The sequence below is a fragment of the Engystomops pustulosus genome, chromosome 7 (assembly GCF_040894005.1).
Source record: "Engystomops pustulosus chromosome 7, aEngPut4.maternal, whole genome shotgun sequence".
NCBI lineage: Eukaryota > Metazoa > Chordata > Amphibia > Anura > Leptodactylidae > Engystomops > Engystomops pustulosus.
The window spans coordinates 111,748,068-111,770,493 of NC_092417.1; the positions used below are offsets into that span (position 1 = coordinate 111,748,068).

Consider the following 22,426-nt stretch of genomic DNA (forward strand, 5'->3'; position numbering starts at 1 on the left):
ATCTTGCACTGAGGAGAGGCACACTCTGCCATAAAGCCACAAATAGTTCTCCGGTTCTCCCATCTCCTTACTGCATCTCTGGACCCCAGCCACAGTGATCTTGTGGTGTTTCTTTACCTCTGTCGAGAAAGAGTTGTGGTTATGCCGAACTTCTTCCATTTAAAGATTATGGAAGCCACTGTGCTCCTAGGAATCTTGAGTGCTGCAGAAATTCTTATGTAACCTTGGAAACATCTGTGTTTTGGCACAATTCTGTCCCTGAGCTCCTTGGGCAATTCCTTAGACCTGATGATTCTCATGTGCTCAGGAATGCGCTGTGAACTGTGAATTCTTAAATAGACAGGTGTGTGGCTTTTCAAATCAAGTGCAATCAGTTTAAATAAACACAGCTGGACAGAGTGTTACGTCGCACTCACACGTGTTGTGAACACATGCGTTTTGAAACTCATTACAACAGCTGAGAAGAGGAGATTTGCCTGATTACATTGCACAATGTTAATAGCAATGTAATCAGACAAATCTACTCTTCTCACCTGTTGTGATGTATACCTCCCAACCTTTGCAGTGGTGTAAGAGGAACAAAACTTGAGGTGTGCGTAGGACGCCGCAGAAATCCACCCCTAGCCACATCTTTTGTCCCACCCCCTTTCTCATCCACACACAGTATAATTCCTCCCTTAGTGCCTCCTCCCAACCTCTACCTCACACTGTGGCTCCTTTATATTAAAGGACACCTGTCATCAGGTCACTTTTTCTGTCAACCACTACTGTGGGAGCAGCTCACAATGATTCCATCCCAGCCTTTATTTATTCATACATTAATCATTGTAAAATCATCTTTTCTTTATTAAGTAAATGAAGTTGGTCACATGGTCAGAGACAGTGATGTCACCCCTGTTCCCCCTCCCCTCTCCTCCCCCTGCTCATGTCTGTGTGTAATGTGTAGTAAAGCATTGCTAGTGTCTGTGCTTTATCTGCTGACATGCTCTCCCTCCTAATGTTTGTAATATTTACATATTTCCATATTTTTGTTTTACGTTGATCCACTTTGCCCTGATGTGACATCAGTTTGCAAACCAGAAGGGGTGTCTAGGAGTTCCTTTTCCCTATATAATTCTTGCATGTGTCATTCTGTTTTACGCTACGACTAAGGACTGTAATAGTCCGAAACGCGTCAGTTTTTGACTACATGTGCATGTTTTAATTTATTTTGTTAAATAAAGGAATGGATTTTTAACCTATTTTTGTCTGGAATGCTGGAGTTTTCCCTGGAATTGTACAGATTACACATCAAGACTGCTGCCCACGCAGCCGTCTGTGCATCTACGCCGTTATCTATGTACATTGGCTTTAAGGGAGGTGAGCTGAACCTGTTTTTTCTCTTTTTATACACTATGGTATAATACTGCCACACCAGGACTATACATATACACCAGATAGTGACTGTATAATACTGTCACACCAGGACTATACATATACAGCAGATAGTGACTGTATAATACTGTCACACCAGGACTATACATATACACCAGATAGTGACTGTATAATACTGTCACACCAGGAATATACATTAGATAGTAACTGAATATGCTCACTTAATGTGGGCGATTTATAAGTATCCAGTTTATCACAAGTAATGTGCTGGGGGATATCCATATTATAGGATACTAGTTCTATACAATGGAGGTTTTAGACTCCTGGCACTGAATGCACCTAGGTAGCGGCTTTAAGAAATGGTCAAACTGAAGCGGAATGGATTATGCTAATATATCCACACTACATACACGCCGGCCCCTCACACAGGAATTTGTATTTCATTCATATTGTGAGACAATTGTGCTGCGGGCTACAAAATGTAACACGCTTCTCCATACTAAAGGTAAAGATTGTCCTTCAATAATGAGCCCCTCTCTGTTAAGTATTCTTATTATCGATAAAGTTTTTGAATCGCAATGCGTTCTGGGAATGACTCGCAGACCAATCAGAGAGTAGCGGCTGGAGAGCGGGAGGAGAGCACTGGAGGAGAGGTATGGCACACTGTGCGAGCTGCGGAGCCGCTGTAGGCCACGCATGGTATCGCTCAGGGGGCTGGAGAACTATAAGTACCAGGAGTTCATATAGAGAGAGATGTCCATGGAAATGATAAACCATGCGGCAGTGATTGTGTGGGAGGCGGCACCGCCATAGTGACAGGGATAGGAAGTATAGACCCATGTGATGAGAGGCTGAATTCTCGTCTATATAGTATATTATTAATTCTGGAGGGGCTGGGGAAGTCCTGGCTGATCTGATGCAAGTGGCAACCTGATTGGTTTATGTGCCCCTTCTCTTCAAGGCAACCTGTCATCAGATGTTACCCCATTAAACTAGCAGCCCCCACAGGCCGGGAATGATATAACCTTTATGTTAAATATTGCAAGTTTACTATAAGCATCACCTTAAATGTCATATGCAAATTGGATGTTAAATTTAAAGATCACTCTTATTTTCTAAGAATGCATATAAAAATAAACATGGAGCTATAAGAATAATAATCCTTTACGTTAAATGGCAGAAAAACATATAATTGCTGCTGTTTTGCGACCCATAATAAATGTCACAAAATGGTATGAAATGGACAACTTGCCTTATGGCTAGGTCATATCTCTGTTACACGTGCTAGTGTTTTGCGGGAGTGTGACTTGGCCTGATCACATACATTTCCATGGAAACGCACATGGTCAGCTACCAGAACCTGGTGTCTTGTATTAAAGCAATGCAATGCTAGCGCCATATGTGACCGCATCAAAATAACAAAAGACCTAATAGAGATGTGAAGTGGCCTCTTCAAGTTCCTCAGTTCGGGGAGTTGCTGTGGGAGACAGGCTCTTTGATACAGCCGTTTGCGCAAGTTCATTTCCTTACTTTTTGTAGTAGAAAATATCTAGATATTGAAAGAGCTCTGAAGGGGGCCAGAAATAATGCTGAGGGCCCGTGTGCTTGGCGGGGCCATAACCGTGGTGAGCGGTCCTCGCTCCTTACCTCTCCATGGAAAGCCAGCAACACCGTGTGCACCGTAACCAGGTGCCATAGAACTCTATGGGAGCCATGATATGCCATTAAAAAGGCCTAAAGAAAATCTACCATCAAAATTGCTTACTCCAGGCACAGTGACTCCCGTAATCTTTTATTTGCTTTCCAGCCTCCTTCCTTCTAAAGTGAACAATTATAATTATTCTAATTAGCCCGAAAGGTCCGTGGGTATGTAACCAAGCTCCTCCCTGCTGCAGCTTCACAGGATGTTACACTGTTTCACCTCCTACCTCTGTCTGATGTAATATCACAGCATCAGAGGACGTTTCAGCACACAGTGGTTGATATTAGAAGGAAGGAGGCCATGGACAACAAATATAAGATTACCACAGTCACAGTACCTGGATCTATGACTAAGAGTCCCTGGTTTACCATGCTGGATTTCAATGGTAGATTTTCTTTAACGGACATCAGGTCTTTGTCACTAGTTCTGTCACCACTACCTGTTGATGCAGCTCACAAGAATTACATCCCAGACTTTTATCTAGTCAATTCATACATTAATCATTGTAAAATCATATTTTATTTATTATGTGAATGAGGCTAGGGACATGGAGAGAGACAGTGATGACGCCCTTGTTCCACTCCCCCTCCTCATGTCTGTGTGTAATGTATAGTAAAGCATTGCCAGTGCTTGTACTTTATCTGCTGACATGCTCTGTCCCTCCATACAAGTGTGTGAGACAGACAACAGCTACACATGAATCTGACCTGTTCTGCTATACACATGTGAGACCCAGACATCAGCTACACATGTATCTGACATGGTCTGCTATACATATGGCTGCATCCTAGAGCAGGTAAACACACACACAGGCTGCAGGGGGCTCCAGCACCAGGAAGTCTAGAGAGGCAGCCAGCACAGGATTGTCACATCTTTATACAGGCTGTCAGTCAAGCATTTTGGACATCTCTCAGGTCATTTGCGTACAGCTTTAGAACCTGATTGCTTAAAGGGGTATTCTCGTCTGGGCATTCACCTTCAGTTTGATTAATCTGCCATATATAAACATTTCTTCACTTAGATGTTATTAAAAAAAAATGTTCTTGTGTGAAGATAATTTTCCATAAATGTTGCCATGTTGTCCCTTAGAAACGAGATGGCTTCCTCGTATACGGCCACCTCTGCTGGATGGATTTCACAAATAAACAAAAAGTTTTTGTATATGAAATATCCGGGAATTACTACATGACTTACAGCCGTCCTGTTGCAATGATCGCTGAATCCTTGTAGTCAGGCAGGACTCTATAGCGCATGTCTGGCCACTGCTGCCAGAGTGTGAGGTGGTCGTATCCGAGGATGCTATCTCGTTTCTAAGGGACAACATGGCTATGTTTATGGGAAATTATCTTCACACAGGAACACTTTTTTTAATAACATCCAATTGAAGAAATGTTTATATATGGAAGATTAATGAAACTGAATGTGAATGCCCAGATGAGAATACCCCTTTAAGTTTACAGTCATGTAGAGGGACAATCTAGGGATAGGGACAATGCTTTCTAATGGCAGTTTATGAAACTATATTTAGTTTCAGGGGTTAATTTGCCTGACAGGTTCTCTTTAAAGCTCCTCCACATGCATCTAGTAACTACCATAGTGGATGTAAGTATGCTGCCTCCCATATTTGTTGTTTATGACCCAGAAAGCCATGATCCAAGTTCTGTTTTATTATTTGACCGAACTGCAAAGCCTTAAATATTTTTTTTTTTGTACAGGACAACCCCTATAAATCTTTGTGCTCTTCCTGTGATGCATTTTATTAATCTTTTTTTGTGTTTTATACGGTGTCTTCTGACAATTCAGCCCTCAAGATGGACATTGAGGGATTTGGAGAGCTGCTGCAGCAAGCGGAACAGTTGGCTGCGGAGACTGAGGGAGTAACAGAGTTGCCTCATGTGGAAAGAAATCTTCAGGAGATCCAGCAGGCTGGAGAGAGGCTCCGCTCCAGGACCATGACCCGTACCTCTCAGGAGTCAGCCAATGTTAAAGCGTAAGGACTGATTTTAATTGGAAAAAAAGTAGCATGGTTATGTATTGTTTAAAATGTGCCTTATTTTCTGATACAAGCATGATGTCTGCCACCCAGTGCTTTAGATACATTTTATCAGCCTCTATTCAATTTCCAAGTTGCTTATTTTTGATAGATGTAGACTTCTATGGGCCCTAATGTACTCCAATGACCCATGAGTTGATACAAAGGCCTGTAGATGTTTTAGATGAGGTATTTTTCTGTTATTTAAGAAAATTGCTGAAGTGTTCTTAGTGCAAGATCTGGTGTGTGAAAGATTACAATGCATCTGCAGTGCTATGGTATATGTTAGTGTTATAAATAACACATTCTTGTTGTCCCCAACATAGCTCTGTTTTGTTGGGCTCCAAAGGATTGGACATATCTCATATCTCACAAAGACTTGAGAGTCTGAGTGCTGCCACAACATTTGAACCTCTTGAGCCAGTAAAGGACACAGATATTCAGGTGAGTGCGTAAAAAGCTAATACTGTGAGTGTGTATGACACTAGTAGAACCATAATTCTCTCTTAATACATCTCTGCAAAGCAGAAAATGTAAAATCTGGAGTTTTAGTGCATTAGATTTTCATTTTTGCTGACTTGCAAGTCGGAATTACTGAAACTTTACATCCTCATTTATGTACCTGTAATTAGAATTTTTTATTTTCCTGAGTACGCTTCTTTTGAATTTTCTTCTCCACTCTTCATCCAAAATAGTGGGCAAAGCCATCTAAGTAATGTAGTCTCTGATTTGGAGGTATAGGTAAGCACTGGATTTGCCAGTGGATGATCAGAGTGCATAGTTCTTCGTATTCAAGTCCAATAGTAATACAAATTATTGTCTGCTCAGGCCCAAGGTTTCGAATATGCTTTAAATGGCCACCTGTTGATGGGGATTCCCCTCATTGTATTTAACTTCCATTATAGAGGCATGTAGTTGCTATCTTTCATGATCTCAATAAAGGTTTTGGATACCTTCCCGCACTGTAGCTCAGCAGGCCGTGGCTTTGGAAGCTAAATTTTTATTGATGTTACAAGGACTAAGATAGTAAACCAAAAGCAATCCGTGTATTAGTTGGGGCTGCTTTTAATTTGGTCAGAAAGAATTAAATCTTTAAAGTGTAACTGTAAAGCTATAGTGATTTTACCAAATTATTATATGTGATTCCCCTATGAAATTAAACAGAACAATGCCTACTTTGTGCTGCTCATCCTTTTCGTTCCAACGTTCTGGCATTTTCTGTTTTTAATGTGTTTGACAAAAATATCTCTCCAGAGGTGAAGTGGGTGGAGACTAATGTCTGTCAGTCTATGTCCTCAGCCTGAGGCCTGTTAACTTGCCCACAGATCCCATGATGCCTTGTGTTATCTAGCAAAGTAATTTAGCTTTAAATCCAAAAAGTTTCCCATAAGTAAATCCACTGCACACTCCACATACAGGATGTATATGGTGACAGCCTGGCAGCTTCCATCACATGGACGAGCAGGGAACATGTAATAAGTGGAAGAAATCCTATTAAACTAGTTACAGGAAGTCTTTTGCTTATAGCTTATGTTGACAGAGCTGATGCTGCCCATGACAAGGGGGAGGAGGGGAGCAGCATAAGGACAGGAGACAAACAGAGAAAGTTCCGTAGAATCACAAACTGGGGTGGAGGGACTGATGGGGAACAGGGAGATCTTGTACCTTACTATTCTGTGCAGGAGACATCTGCATTCACTGTCCTGGACACTTCTAGCTCTGCTACATTCACTGTCACATGACCTCCTCCCCTGTGAGGAGGGAGTAGCAGCTCCTCCCGAAACAAAGTATGGGTTCACAGGGCTTATCAGCACCTGGAGTGGAAGTAACTATTGCAGCTCTGAGGTTATCTGAGGGGGATAGCAAGGAAACTATGTAATATAGATAATAAAGATCAAGCAGTTTTACATCCCAAGAGCTATTGATTTGTGAAAAAATCCTTTACAGTTATTCTTTAATTCAATTAAAATATGTAAATACCAGCGATCACTGACTTACGGACACCCTACTAACAGATGGACCTCTCTGCCCATTGTGACCTCTGGTGAAGCTCTTTGGCTGCAATGAACAGTTGTAAAGTGCTTATAACAAAGTTTTTTATTCATAATCCTGTCACAGGGAAAAAATAAATTTTGTCTGAAGTTAAAGTGATAAAACGTCAGTTCAAACTTGCATACACATTCAACTTAAGAAAAAACTGTAAAACCTATCCTATACGTAACCCCCAGGGACTGACAATACTGAAGTCTCTTTAAAAAGTTAACTCTGGGAGGACGGTCTGATATAAAAATACACTTTCTGAACTGTTTTACCAAATGTTAAATTAAGAAAGGGAAAATTTAGGGAATTAAATCTGACTTGCTGTTTATTTTATTTGTAGGGTTTTTTGAAGAATGAGAAGGATAATGCTCTGTTGTCTGCCATTGATGAATCAAGGAGGAGGGTGAGTTGCTACAGTTACACAAGCCATATACAGTGGGGAGGAAAAGTATTCAGACCCATTTAATGTTTTCACTCTGTTTCATTACAGCCAATTGGTAAGATCAAATTGCCCATTCTTGACAGAAAAACACAGACATTAAGATATTTTTCTAATTTTTTTGAACAAAAAAACCTGAAATATCTTGTGGTCATAAGTATTCAGCCCCTTTGCTCAGTATTGAGAAGCAGCACCTTTCAAACTAGTACAGCCATGAGTCTTCTTGGAAATGATGCAACAAGTTTTTCACACCTTGATTTGGGGATTCTCTGCCATTCTTCCTTGCATCAGGAGTATGCTCAAAAATATAGAGACAGAGAAAATAGCGCTACCTAGTGCACAATTACCTTTTGTAAATTGAAGGAGTTAGGAATAAAGGTATACTAACCTTCTCGAGTTGTGCTTGGTAACAGGCACTTTCATAGATGTTATGAACACTTTCTGGGCATGGTCTTTAGGCATCTTTAAAACCTTCTAATTTTTTGATGTTTAATGCTTTGATAGATCATGTAAAAGAAAGCCTTTTTTGATGTTGCCCTGTGTTCTTGTAGACCTAAGAAAGAAAGGAAACTAATATAATTCACTTCTCTTTAGTTACCATGTACCGTATATACTTGAGTATAAGCTGAGTTCAGCACAAAAAATGTGCTGAAAAACACAAACTCAGCTTATACTCTAGTTTAAAAATAAAAAAATATCAAAACTCACCTTCCCGGCGCCTCCGCAGGTCTTTTGTGCGATCTGTCGGTCAGCACCAGGTGGCTGACGTCAGTTCTGTGCGCCGACAAATTGCACAGAAGACGTGCAGGGGTGCCAGAAAGGTGAGTTTAGATTTTTTTTTTTTTTTTTTTTTAAATCAAATGTCTGCACAAGGGGAGGGGGGGGGTGCGGATGGCTGGCTGGCTGTGTAGCGGGGCACTGGCTGGCTGTGTACCGGGGCGAGGATGTGACCAATGCATTACCCACCCTCTCCCTGTATTTGAGTCAATAGGTTTTCCCATTTTTTTTTTTGTGGTAAAATTTGGGGGTTTGGCTTATACTCAAGTCAATAGGTTTTCCCAGTTTTTAGTGGCAAAATTAGGGGCCTCAGCTTATACTCGAGTATATACGGTAATCTGGTAATGTTCAAACAAATGGATTTGTTATGTAGCCTTATATATCTTTATACATTTTCAAATGGAACCAATAGATTTCTATTGATCATTTGTTTTTTTATTATGGTATATGATAAATAGGATCTTAGATGGACTGGTATGCAGACTGGCTCTCTGTAGTTAGACTTTTAAAGGCCTGCATAAGCATACCAGCTCCATATCAGTTGGAAATCCCACTAATATGTATGAGCAAACCAATAAGGACACAATGTACTTCTATTTTTTTTTTTCTTTAATATGTTCATTCTGTGATGTTGAATTTTAAGATTTTAAATGACTGATATTTAATGTTGTTGTTTTTTTTTCACTTTTCTGAATCACTATTTTCTTACATATGACATCCCTATCTGTTATGATGAAATTTGTTACTATAAATATGGAGTTTTTAACTTGTATGTATTTGCACCTGATGAAGTCTAGGGACCCCAGCCGAAAGGAGTAGTGCCCAATAAAGGAAATTATTAATACCTACTTAACCCACACACTCCCTATTCAGTGGTCTTCCTCACCCTTTTTGTCTTAAAACCTGCCTTTTCACCATTTAAAAAAAATAATGAAATAAAAATCTCCTCCAATATCAAATGGTGTCGAGAGTTAATTTTCATCTGTGGTGAGCCCTGCTAAAAATCCCCTAAAACCATACACACTCCACATAAGTAGCACCCCCACAAAACTCTTTATTCACCCATAGAAAAGATACAACTCTTCAAGAAGAGTTTTGTTGCTGTGCTTTTTCTGTAGCGTGTATCTGGAATAATCGCAAATGGATTATACTTTGTAATTTGCTGCTGACTTAATTGCCACCTAGAATGGTGAAGAGCTGCTGACGTTTTCCGTTTAAAGTAACAGAATACAGTCACAGTGACAGATGTTACTTGTGATTAAGAGGAGGTAGGAGAGGACAGAATATAGAGGCCTTTTGCTCTGGCAAGTTTTATATGTTAACTTTTCATTTTCAAAACATTTTCAGAATCACATTTAAATTAATGTATATGTTCTCCAGACATTTGCTATGGCAGAAGAGTATCACAGGGAGTCAATGCTAGTTGAGTGGGAACAAGTGAAACAGCGAATCCTCCACACACTCCTCGCATCCGGTGAAGATGATTTGGGATTCTCACAGGAGACTGAAGTATGAGATAAATTGCTTGTCTTCAAATCATGTTTTCTGTATTGATATAATGTATATTTTTGTTATTAATACATGCATATGTTTATAACAAATTGTTCGCATCAAAAGACTTTCACTTTCTTGTAGACCTGAACCCTTTTTGGCCACCCCTGCTCAATGGTGCTAATATATATCTTGTTATTAATACACGCATATGTTTATAACAAATGTTTGTAACAAATATGTTTATTTACTTTTCAGACAAGTTACATCAGTGATCATGGAGCTCCAGGTCGCAGTTCTCTTGATAATGTAGAAATGGCATATGCACGACAGGTGAGCAAATGAAAACTATTGGTAAGATTTTATCATACTTCTACAGTCTGATTCATTCTTAATGAATCAGCGTCAGGAACTGAATCTACTTTGCACCCTGATGCAGCATCTGGCCTCATAATACATACTCACTTCAGCCACATAACCATGGGGTATCCCTTTACGTTTTATTAATCGCCTTGTTATAAACAATGTAAATCTTCAAATGTAAACAAAAATGTAGGGACTGATTTCAGATTAATTACACCCATCCAAGAGCAATGAGCCATACAGCCACAGCAGAGTCTGAAGCTGGGCTCTGTGGGGGAGATTTATCATTAGGCAGGATTTTGAGTAGTTGTCTATATGTTAGACTGGCAGGTTTCCACCAGTTAGATTTATAGTCCGGTGTCTGTGCAGTGTTAAATGCCTTCTGATGGGAGTATCAGCTGTTTGTGCTCTGTGCGAATAGACTGTACCAGTCGCACGTATGTTTAACATCTGCCCAATTTCTGCCTTTTTGCACAGGAAATTCTCAGATACCTCAAACCTAAAATTCAGCAAAAACTTCCTTGTGTAGTAGCAATGGACCCACATACACCATCTCCTATGTGGTGTAGTTTTGCGATTAAATGTGCGCTGTTCTGAAAATTGGTTGTGTATTTTTTCCGCGTTTGTGTGACTGTAGAGCTGCATTTTTTTCTCGCTAAAAAACCCTGCATAAATGATGTTTGTGCAAGTATTTGCAACAATTATACGCCAAGAAACTACATAGATAAATCCCCCCCCTGTGTGTTATAATTTATGGTCCTCAGTGACAGCCTCTAACCTGATGGGGAGTCGAATCTCCTCCCCATGCAGCCATGTCTTTCATTATATAGAGCCAGCTGGCAGATTGCCGTGATTGCCAGACCCATCTCTGTGCATCCTTCCCCGGGAAGAAAGAGTTCTCCTTAAGGAGAATGCCAATTAAGGCCACCATGTAGGCGTGTGGAGTCTTATAGCCATGGCTGCGCCGCTAGGGGGATTCTGGGAAAATATGCAAAGTTTTCCAGGATGGGATAATGAAAACCACACCTCTTTTAGCTACCTTGTAAGGCAGCTCCCTTGACATCAGGCGTGACCTACAACAGACAGTGGCGTCAATGAGAGGAGACAGTGAGCAGGAGCTAGGACTCTACACATCACTAGCAATGATCATAGCAGAGCTCCACTCAAACGGATACTGGGTCGGACAGTCTATTCTTGTGTACAGCCCTCCGTTTACAATTCTGTAGCTCACCGAAACAAAAGTATGATGCTATCTGAAAGATACCATTTTTCTGGGTACATTTCAAAGATAAAAGGATCATGACACTCCCCCTGCATCCTTTAAACTTGACTTTCAAATGCGACTCTTCTCTGCTCATTTTCTCTTGATCTTTGAGATTTTATTTATTTGTATATGTGTTAGATCTGGCATTTTGGGATGCAAGAATATCTATTTCATAGTAAACAAAATTGCAAACAAAGGAAAACAATATTTTGTTATACAGTATTGCAAATAAAGCTGTTGTTCACTGTAGATTTATCTATACAATGAGAAGGTTGTGAGTGGAAACTTGAAGCCAAACTTGGTTGACCTGTGCACTGCTGTTGCGGAGAGATTGGATGATAAGGTAGGAAACTGGTAACGGTTGTATCCAAGAGTTTTACAGAAAATCTATATTTTTGATATTTAATTATGATTGTTATATGTCATGTTGTTTCTTTTCTGCAGAATGTATCTGATGTTTGGGCGATGGTGAAACAGATGACTGATGTTCTACTAGTTCCAGCTTCTGATACGTTGAAAAGTCGCTGTTCAGTTCAGATGCATATGGCTTTTGTTAGGCAAGCATTAAGGTTCCTGGAAGAAAGGTAAGTTTAGGAACAGATGTTTAGATGGTATCACATTGGCTTTAATACAGGAAATATTCTTTACTGTAACAGTTACGATATCACCAGACTTATCACACGGTGGTAATATCGGACATAATCAGGAGTTGATACAAGGGGTCTTAATGCCTTTCTTGGAAGTGAAATTGTTTCTTTTTATGATGGGATGTTCTTCTAAGTATTTATTATGGCTGGCATAGTTGTCAGGATTTATTTTTTCTATGGCCCATTGAACATTGGCTTTTATCAAACTTTTACCTTTTCTCGGATGATGTTATGAAAATGAATTAAATATATATATGTGTGTGTGTGTTTTGCTCATAGTGAATCTATTTTTTGTATTCTTACTGTGTACATTTTGATTTATTTACAGTTATAAAAACTACACTATGACAAGTGTATATGCTAACCTGCAACAAGCTCAGCTGGGAGGTGTTCCTGGGACTTACCATATAGTGCGAAGCTTCCTTAATATCAGACTTCCTGCACCCCTACCTGGACTACAGGTTATTGTTTGGCAAATGAATGCGTATATTTGATGATGTTCTTGAAGAACAATGCTTTAATAATTGTGAATTTGCAGGACGGTGAACTGGAAGGGTACCCAGTTTGGGCACTGATATACTATTGCTTGCGTTGTGGTGATATCTTGGCAGCACAGCAGGTTGTGAATAGAGTACAGCATCAGTTGGGGGAGTTTAAGAACTGGTTCCAGGAATATGTTCACAGCGATGATCGCAGGTAACTGCACCAAGTAAATGAGACTTCCCTTGCTTAAATTACCATTACAATTTAAATACTCAATTTAGAATTCATTTGTAGTTTTGAATTTCATAGCTCTTTTCTGTAGTGTTTTAGTTTCTTACCTTTTCGCTACAGGTTATGTCCATCAACAGAAAACAAACTTCGCCTACATTACAGAAGAGCTGTAAGGTCAAGCACTGATCCCTACAAGAGAGCAGTTTACTGTATTATTGGCCGCTGTGATGTTGCAGATAATCATATTGAGGTTGCCGATAAAACAGAGGACTATCTGTGGTTGAAGGTAAGGGTTATTACACTAACATTGTCTTGCACACCTTATTAAATTATTAAATAGGCTAACAGTGTGAACTGGTGGTCATAAAAATGCTCTCCATTGAACTTATCAGCGGATCTCTCGTTTTACTCATAAACAGGTTATCTCCATAATTGAACAAAAAAAACCTCACAACTTAACTTTTCCAATTCAAATAGTTATATATACCTTTACTTGCCTTCTACCGATTGGTTACTAAAAACTGGGATACACCCACACAACCACCTATTGACAGTGCCCTCCACCTAACTAACAATAAATATAAATAACATGTATAAGAGGGGGGTACCCAAAACTCATCATTGCATGAAAGGTCTTCCTTTTCTCACTTGAGCCTTGAATCAAGTGCCTTGAATGGATGAATCTGAGGACTATCTGTAGGTATAATGTACAATGTCGCCTTCCTTCCATTTTTATTTTTGCTTGGTACAAATAATCAAAACATGACATCCAGAAGCATAGATAAATTCTTCTACCTTTTACTATTGTCTTTTCTGTACAGCTGAATCAGATTTGCTTTGATGACGACAGCAGCAGCTCTCCTCAGGACAGGCTTACTCTTCCACAGTTCCAGAAGCAGCTTCTTGAAGATTATGGTAATAGCAATGCATTCATGTATATGATAAATACATGAAAATTTAACAAAAGTTTTTTTATACGATTGTTTTGTGTTGCAGGGGAATCACACTTTGCTGCAAACCAACATCCCTTCCTGTATTTTCAAGTCCTATTCCTTACTGCTCAGTTCGAAGCCGCTATTGCCCACTTGTTCCGTACAGAACGTACACGTTGTCATGCTGTACATGTGGCACTTGCTCTTTTTGAATTAAAATTGTTATTGAAGTCTTCTTCACAGAGTGCACAACTGTGTAAGTATAAAGCACTTTACAATTTTGTCACTTTTTTTTTTTTTTTATCCCTTTCCTTGGACCAGAAATGTTGAAATCCCCTGAGCTCTGCATGAGACCACAGGCCATAATAAATGTGAGGTTAGCACTTCCTGCCTGCCAGGAATGGAAGCAATGGAGCCTGGTAGTGACCAATATTATGTTTTTAAAGGGTTTTGTCTCAAAGTTACTAAATTATTAGATACCAGACTGGGTCTGACTGACTTTTAAAAAAAAATAATAATAAAAGTGTACTCCCCTCCTCCGTCTCTCCCAATTTTCTGTGGCGTGGACCGTCTGATCTGTACCCCTGTTTGTTTACAGGGGCACAAAAGCTACGCTCGGGGAGCTTCCAGCTGGCCACGCACAGCCGGCTTCAGGCTTTTTTTTTTTTTTTTTTTTTTTGGAAAAGCATAAAACCTTTTTAAGCATTAATAATAAATATTAGGATAGGCAATCATTCTCTAGTGGCACAATCACTTCTTTCTGTTTGCATCTATTTTATATTTATTACATACAAACTGCGTAATGTAATAAATCATTGCAGTGAGCCAAGAAGGAGGGGACCCTGTTGGTGTTCGACGTCTCAACTTTGTTCGACTTCTCATGCTTTACACCCGGAAGTTTGAACCAACAGATCCTCGAGAAGCTTTGCAGTATTTTTATTTCCTCAGGTATGTATCCTATAAACTTAAAGAAAGATTTCATGTTTAGGAGGATTATTGTTATACTGTCATCAATGCGTGAGTGGACCTTTCATGCTCATAATATATATTATTTCACTGTTCCCCACATGTGAAATGAACTGTCCATATAATCCATAATTATAAACCAGGTCTCTTTGCATCCCGGTGTGTCAGGAGACGATGTAAAACATGAACAAAGTTCATGGGGGAGCTTTTTGCTTCCGCAAGCTTTGTCCTTGTTGAGCCCGTTCTTTCATTTTTCTGTGCTTTCTGATCAGTTTAGTAAATTAAATCGTAAGTATTGACTGCATTCTCTTATTCTCTAATTGGATTCTAATACCAGGTCACTTTTTAACTTGTAGAAATGAGAAAGACACTCAGGACAAGAACATGTTTCTGCGGTGTGTCAGCGAACTAGTGATTGAAAGTCGAGAGGTACAGATATTTTTATTCTTAAAGGGAACCTGTCACCAGGGCCCTAATTTTCCTTAAAGACAATTTACAGAAGCTCATGACACCTGCATTTCAAAGATGCCTTTCTACCCGTCCTGAGTATTTGCATTACAATATAATTGTGTGTTTTAACCTACCTGGCTTCCTGACAAAATCCTTAAAGGGGTAGTCTCGTCTGGGCATTAACATTCAGTTTGATTAATCTGCCATTAATAAACATTTCTTCAATTAGATGTTATTAAAAAAAATGTTCCTGTGTGAAGATAATTTTCCATAAATGTAGTCATGTGGTCCCTTAGAAATGAGATAGTTTCCTCGGATACGGCCACCTCTGCTGGAGTGATTGCACAAATAAACAAAAGGTTATTGTATATAAAATGTCCTGGAGTTACTACATGTCCCACAGTCGTCCTGTGGTAATGATTGCTGAATCCTGGTGGTCCGGCAGGACTCTATAGCACAAGTCTGGACACCCCTGCGAGAGTGTGACGTGGTCGTATCCGAGGAAGCTATCTGGTTTCTAAGGAACAACATGACTACATTTATGAGAAATTATCTTCACACAGGAACATTTTTTTTAATAACATCCAATTGAAGAAATCTTTATATATGGCAGATTAATGATACTGAATGTGAATGCCGAGACGAGAATACCCCTTTAAGTGAGTCCCAGGGTATGTTTTGATTTGGATGCATTAAAAATAAATTCCCCCGGGATGAGTTGTACAGGAGCAGAAAGGTGGGGGCTGAGAGTTGAGGAGTGATTGAGCAGCACAGGCAAGTCACATGTTTTTTTGTTTCCAAATGCATCCAAACCTACCTTGGGACCAAATGATTTTGTCAGGTAAGTTAAAACACACAATTATATTTTTATGCAAATGCCTAGAAAAGGCTGAAAGGCATCTCTGCGATCCAGCTGTAATGGGCTTCTGCAACTTGTCTTTAGTGAAAATGAGGTCCCTTGAGACAGGTTCCCTTTAAAACTTCAAATTCCTTTTTTTCAAGGTGATTTCTGACTCTCGTGATTCTTTTTTTTATAGTTTGATATGCTTCTAGGGAAACTGGAGAAAGATGGTACAAGAAAGGTAATGGAATTTAGCATTTAGCAAATTAGAAACCGCTTCCTTTATTAGTGTAAAGTGTTGGCCTTATTCAAAATTTTTACTTTATTGACAGCCAGGAGCAATTGACAAGTTTACGAGGGACACAAATCCTATCATAAGCGAAGTGGCGTCTGTAGCAGAACAAAAGGGGCTCTTTGAGGAAGCTGCAAAGCTGTATGATCTGGCAAAGGTAAATATCCTACATTGTAGCATCTCATGATAACCTGCACCTTACATTGATCCGAAGGTTTTGGAGAATGTTGTGTGTTTTTTTTGTTTTGTTTTTTTCATCAGTGCAGGAAATGTAGTTACATCATTACGATAATTATTTTGTTTAAAGTGGTTGGCCACTGTACATCATGTCTTTTTGTACCTGTGGTGGGTGCAACATACATCTATTAAATAGTTCTGCACTGCTTTCTTGATATGTAAAATGAAGTTTCCTGTCTTTTACCTCCTCAACCAGACATTCCTGTCCATGAAATGGCTACAGATGACTGTCCATATACATTCACCCTGCCAGGACCTTATGATAACATTAATGAATATAAGATAATGGTCCTGTCAGGGCGGTTTTTCTTGAACAGATAGAGAACACACAACCCTGCAGCCATTTCATGGACAGGAATGTCTGGTAAATTACATGAGGATTCACTGTACAAAATAAAACTTTTGGTGCTGAACTTTTAGTAGGTGTATATTGGTAAATTACCTAATATTCATCCCACCTACTCTTACACTAAATTACAAAAACCAGGCTAAAGAGGCCTACCCCTTTGACCATGCATTTAGTGTAAAATCGAAGTGAAAATGTAAGTGGGAAGAATTAACAGATGGTAGAATTTACCTAATAGATGTAAATGTCAAAATCCTAATTGCTTTTAGTTTTAAGGTGATGCCATCCCTTTTTAAAGCAAAGTTTTAAATGCACAAGTTAATATATGTCAATCTCTCTTCACAGAACCCAGATAAGGTTTTGGAGTTGACAAATAAGTTGTTGAGCCCAGTTATTTCTCAAATCAGCTCTCCACAGTCCAATAAGGAGCGCCTGAAAAATATGGCACTGTCTATTGCTGAAAGGTGAGAAGATTCTCTTTATACCTTTGCAAAAGATTGTGATCAGCAGTTTAGAGGTATGAAAGTCATCAGCTGGATGTATTAGGAAAACTTCAGTGCACCCCTATATTCTATTGCAGGTGTTTATTTGCTCAATATGAATCTTGTTGTAAAACTAGTACACATGCCAGTATTTACTTAATATCGCCCTTTCCTAACCCCTTAAAGGAAACCTACCATTTAGAATGGTCGGTGTAAGCTGTAAGTACCGAGCACCAGCTCAGGGTGAGCTGATGCCGGTACTTACTTTCGTTAGTGTTATAAACCGCGGTATCGCGGTTTTAACACTGTTTAAACTTTAGAGCAGCAGAGGCTTCGGCGCTGTGCGCGACCTTGCGCGCGCAACATCTCCGCTATTTCCTATGTAGGCGCGCGCACGATCGTGCGCACGCAGCGCCGAAGCCTCTGCTGCTCTAAAGTTTAAAAAGTGTTAAAACCGCGATACCGCGGTTTATAACACTAACGAAAGTAAGTACCGGCACCAGCTCACCCTGAGCTGGTGCTCGGTACTTACAGCTTACACCTGCCATTCTAAGTGGTAGGTTTCCTTTAAGGACTCAGGGTATTTTCGCTCATTTCTCGCTCTCCATCTTCAAAAATCCATAACTTCTTAATTTTTCCGTGTACAGAGCTGTGTGAGGACTTATTTTGTGTGTAACAAATTTTACTTTCCCGTGATGTTATTCATTATTCCATGCCGTGTACTGGGAAGCCGGAAAAAAAAATTCCAAATTTGGAAAAATAGAAAAAAAAAACGCGTGTGTGTCACGTTCTTGTGGGCTCAGTTTTTACAACTTTCACTCTTCGCTCCAAATAACACTTCTACTATGTTCTTTGGTACATACTCTGCTTTCTCTTCAGAACGCAAAAATCTTTCGCCTTTTACTTTATTCTTTGGTGCGGTAGATCGCGGTGATGCCAAATTTATACAGGTTTTATGGCGTTTTAATACATTTTCAAAATTTAAACGAATGTGTAGAAAAAAATGTTTTTGCCATCTTCTGACGCTAATAACTTTTTCATACCTTTTTACATTTTTTATGTCATGTAAAAAGGTGTAAAAGTCGCATTTCGGACATTTGGGCACCATTTGCCGTCCGGGTGGTCACCGCCGGCCGTAACTGTTTTTATATTTTGATAGATCGGGCGTTTTGGGACGCGGCAATACCTATTGTGTTTGGGATTTTTACTGTTTACTATATTTTATATCAGTTCTAGGGAAAGGGGGTGATTTGACCTTTTAATATTTTATTAATTTTTCCCTTTTTTTTTTTTTTTTTTCACTTTCTTAGACCATCTAGGGTACATTAACCCTAGATAGTCAGATGAATAGGCAGAAACCATGTAGCCTCGGGTCAAATGAAGACCCGAAGCTACCATGGCAACCGATCGCCACCCCCCCCATGATGTTCGGGGGAGCAACGATCAGAGGTAAGATGGCAGCGCCCATGCGCCGCCGTGCTTCCAGTGCCGCAGGCAGACAACAGATTAACACCTGACCATGCAAGCACCGATCGCGATATGCACCAAAGCCCATCTCTGTATGAAGAGGGCTCAGCCCGTGAGCACTCTTCATACACCCTTCATAGCTCCGTGGCGGATAAATAAATTTTATATGTTGTTTATATCCTTTAATTGTGCCTTTATTTCTTCCCATTATATTTGTGTATAGTATAACTGTCTTGGATTTTTGCCTTGTCAAATAATTTGGGATACCTGCATTCTAGCGTCTCATTTCAGAAGAAGTCTTTCAAAACCTCAACCTGGATCAAGATATATGATTACATATTAGATTATAATTTAACTTGGGAATTCCTTTTTTCCTCTCTAGGTACAGATCCCAAGGTGTAAGTGCAGAAAAATCCATAAATTCCACATTTTATCTTCTGTTGGATCTGATGACTTTCTTTGATAACTATCATGGTGGCCACATTGATCTAGCCTTTGATGTAAGTTTGCGATAGTAGCCTGTGAAGACATCTGTACTTGAGTGATTTGTGTTTAAAGCATAACTAAGCCATATGGAATGAATGGTGCAGATGATAGCCATAAATTTTGCCAACAAGGCTCGCGGTCTGAGCCCTCTCAATTCAAGGTGGACGCTTGCTGCATATTGAAGCAAACACCCATAGGTAACACTAGCGATCAATGCTAGCATTAAAAAGCCGGCACACTTGGATTGACACTCCCTTGACTTCGTCCCGGAGCGCGGATCTGTCACCATGACAGCCTCGGGTCATACAAAGAACCAACACTGTTTTGTTCAAAGCTAATACAATGTGCGATTTGCAAGATATGCAAAATGTCCATATACTATGGCAGTATATAGTATGACAGTATATGGTAGGATCAAACAAACAACCTAGGGTTAAAGTACCCTAGGGGGTCTGAAAAATAGTAAAAAAAAATAAAGTTCATATCACCACTCACCCTTTTGCCTAGAACTGTTATAAATAAACAGTAAAAGTCCTAAACATGCTAGAAATTGCTGTGTCCCAAATGTCCGATCTATCAAAATATAATAAAGGTTATTACCGGCGTCTATTCAGCCCTGAGATGTGTGCTTGCGGACACCCCCAGAGGTTGGACCTGCATTTATCAAGCATTTGACGTATCCTGGGGGTAGCTCATAAATGCTCTTTGTGAAAGTGCCCCTTTAACTTCTTATAGTACCTTGAAGACACCAGGGATCTCATTTTTACTAAAGACAGGTTGCAAAAGCCCATTACAGCTGTAATGCAAATTCTTTGTTTTCTTTGAGGATTTGCATTACAATATAATTGTGCGTTATCACATACCTACCCCTGCTCACTCCTCAAAATTTCACAAAATATATTCACAAAATTTTTTTTTTATTATTATTATTTTATTTTTTTAAAGTAGGCATCAGGGAAGCGATTGTACCTGTAACCTACAGTCCCTTAGCTTATTTTTTTTTTTGCCCCAGAAGATGTAAAGCTGTTAAAGGGGTGGTTCCCATGAAGACACGTTTCTTAAATATACTCAAGATAACAAAATAACACATTCTCTAATTCAGTGTTAATTAAAAAAAATATGGCATTTCACACATATAATTCCAACCTGTCTCTATAAATCCTGGTATATACAATTACGGTTGCCATGGGATCCAACTGTAAATTTTCTGACTATGGTCAGACAGGGCAGAGGTTGAGATGTAGCACAGCTGACAGTGTGAGATCTCAAGACTCTGATCTCTTATCTCTCTTCTCTCTTTTTCTGTGTAAGATACTAGTAGAATGTTCAGAAGCTAAATAAGTTTTGAGAAACACTGATAATGTAAGCACGTAGTTGGCACATAACATCTCACAGCACTAGAGGGATTATGAGAGTCCCTGCTCACACTTTTACACTGACCATCACTGAAACTAAAATATCAATAAAATTGCAAAGTAAGGAGTTTAAAATTGAGCTTTATTGTGTAGAATTTGAAAACTTTCTGTCAAGGGCAAACCCCTTTAAATGAAATTTACCATGAAAATCCATCATGATAAACCAGTTTATCACTTACTAATAGATCCTTGGCTTTCTTCCTTCTAAAATAAAAAAAAAGTTTAATATTTTTCTAATAAACCGGAGAGGCTCTGGTTGTTGTTTCCAGAGGCCCTCAGTGCTGCACATTTACAGGTTGTTTACAATGAGCAGAACATGTCTCCCCCTCCCCTTGCTCCCCCCTCCTTTGACTGTGTAATCTAGCAGCAGCAGGAAGAGCAGTGGGAGGGGAGACCTGCTTTGCTCATTGTAGCAGTCCTCAAAACACATCACTTAGGGCCTCAGAAAACACCCAAAAATACGCCCTTCAGGGTCATAAGTATAATTATAAAAGTTGATTTTAGAAGGAAGGAGGCCATGGATAACAAATCTTTGAAGATTATAACAGTCCCTGGATCTATGAGTAAGTGTCCCTGGTTTATCAGGATGGATTTTGATGGTAGATTTTCTTTAAGTGTTTGACCCCTTCAGATTGGACCCTACAATCAAAATATGTGTAAAAACATGGATTGACCTTTGCAACCTGGAGATTAAAGAGGCTTCATCACTATATCTGACATATTTTAAAATATGTATCTAATTTATAGATTATTGACAAATTAAAGATTGTGCCACTGAGCCAGGACACAGTGGAGGAGAGAGTTGCTGCTTTCAGAAACTTCAGTGATGAGGTAAGAAATCCAAAACAACTGATTATAGTGGATGCTTTCCATAAGGCCGGTGCCACCTGACCATGCTCAGTCCTTTGAAGCATGGAATGGTGCCAGGTTGGGCTGTAAAATGTGGCTCCTTGCATCATATTGAAATATGATGCAAGGTGACATTTCTTTCTATCCCAAATGTAGAGTGTTTATTAAACTATAGTGGAGTCGTTTTCTTTGTATTACATGGGTGAAAATTTTCTCTCCAGATTAGACACAATTTGTCAGAAGTTCTTCTTGCTACAATGAACGTATTATACACAAAATACAAGAGGTTGAAGAGCAGTGGCCCCTCTACTCTTGGAAGACCGCAGCGAGTTCTGGAGGATAAAGACTCGGTGGGTCACAGTATCTTATCTAGATGATTTGCTTCCTTTGTATTTGCATGTGACTTATTATTATATTATTTTATATAGGTGTTACGAAGTCAAGCCAGAGCTCTGATCACCTTTGCTGGAATGATCCCATTCAGAATGTCTGGAGACACAAATGCTCGACTTGTACAGATGGAAGTCTTAATGAACTGATGCAGATCCCCTATTCATCCTTTCCACACTATGTTGTTTTGTTATATTTTAAATACAACTTATTCTGTTTTCAATACCTTGTTGATTTGTCACTATCATAATATTCACCACCAGTTCCATGTCTGCCGTGGAAATCAGAAGTAGCCTGATTCATCTGAATTTGGTTAGCTTTAGTATATACTGTACCAAGTCAGTTTTGCAGTCTTCTTTTTCTATTGAAGTATCATGTTTGAAACTATATTTTAATTGTTTTGTTTCTAAATTTCTTTTATTAATATGGG

At 39.4% G+C, this 22,426-nt stretch overlaps 1 protein-coding gene across 1 annotated transcript; it reads left to right on the forward strand.

Moving 5' to 3' along the window:
* Nucleotides 1-1,916: 1,916 nt before the first annotated feature.
* Nucleotides 1,917-22,219, forward strand: NUP93 (nucleoporin 93). The gene is made up of 22 exons (XM_072117574.1): nt 1,917-2,027; nt 4,880-5,066; nt 5,435-5,552; nt 7,489-7,551; nt 9,745-9,873; nt 10,114-10,188; nt 11,733-11,825; nt 11,927-12,066; nt 12,458-12,590; nt 12,668-12,825; nt 12,964-13,129; nt 13,665-13,758; nt 13,840-14,031; nt 14,597-14,723; nt 15,098-15,170; nt 16,229-16,273; nt 16,365-16,481; nt 17,253-17,371; nt 19,239-19,356; nt 21,505-21,588; nt 21,828-21,956; nt 22,035-22,219. Exons 2-22 carry the CDS (start codon nt 4,888-4,890, stop codon nt 22,143-22,145), a joined length of 2,463 nt encoding a protein of 820 aa, XP_071973675.1. The 5' UTR covers nt 1,917-2,027; nt 4,880-4,887; the 3' UTR covers nt 22,146-22,219.
* The last annotated feature ends 207 nt before the right edge of the window (nt 22,220-22,426 follow it).

Bases quoted from the DNA above. Each gene is read 5' to 3' on its own strand.
- NUP93 (XM_072117574.1), top strand. From the start codon at position 4,888: ATGGACATTGAGGGATTTGGAGAGCTGCTGCAGCAAGCGGAACAGTTG. The intron at 9,874-10,113 runs GTATGAGATAAA...TTTACTTTTCAG, and splicing joins GATTCTCACAGGAGACTGAA to ACAAGTTACATCAGTGATCA. The intron at 21,957-22,034 runs GTGGGTCACAGT...TATTTTATATAG, and splicing joins TTCTGGAGGATAAAGACTCG to GTGTTACGAAGTCAAGCCAG.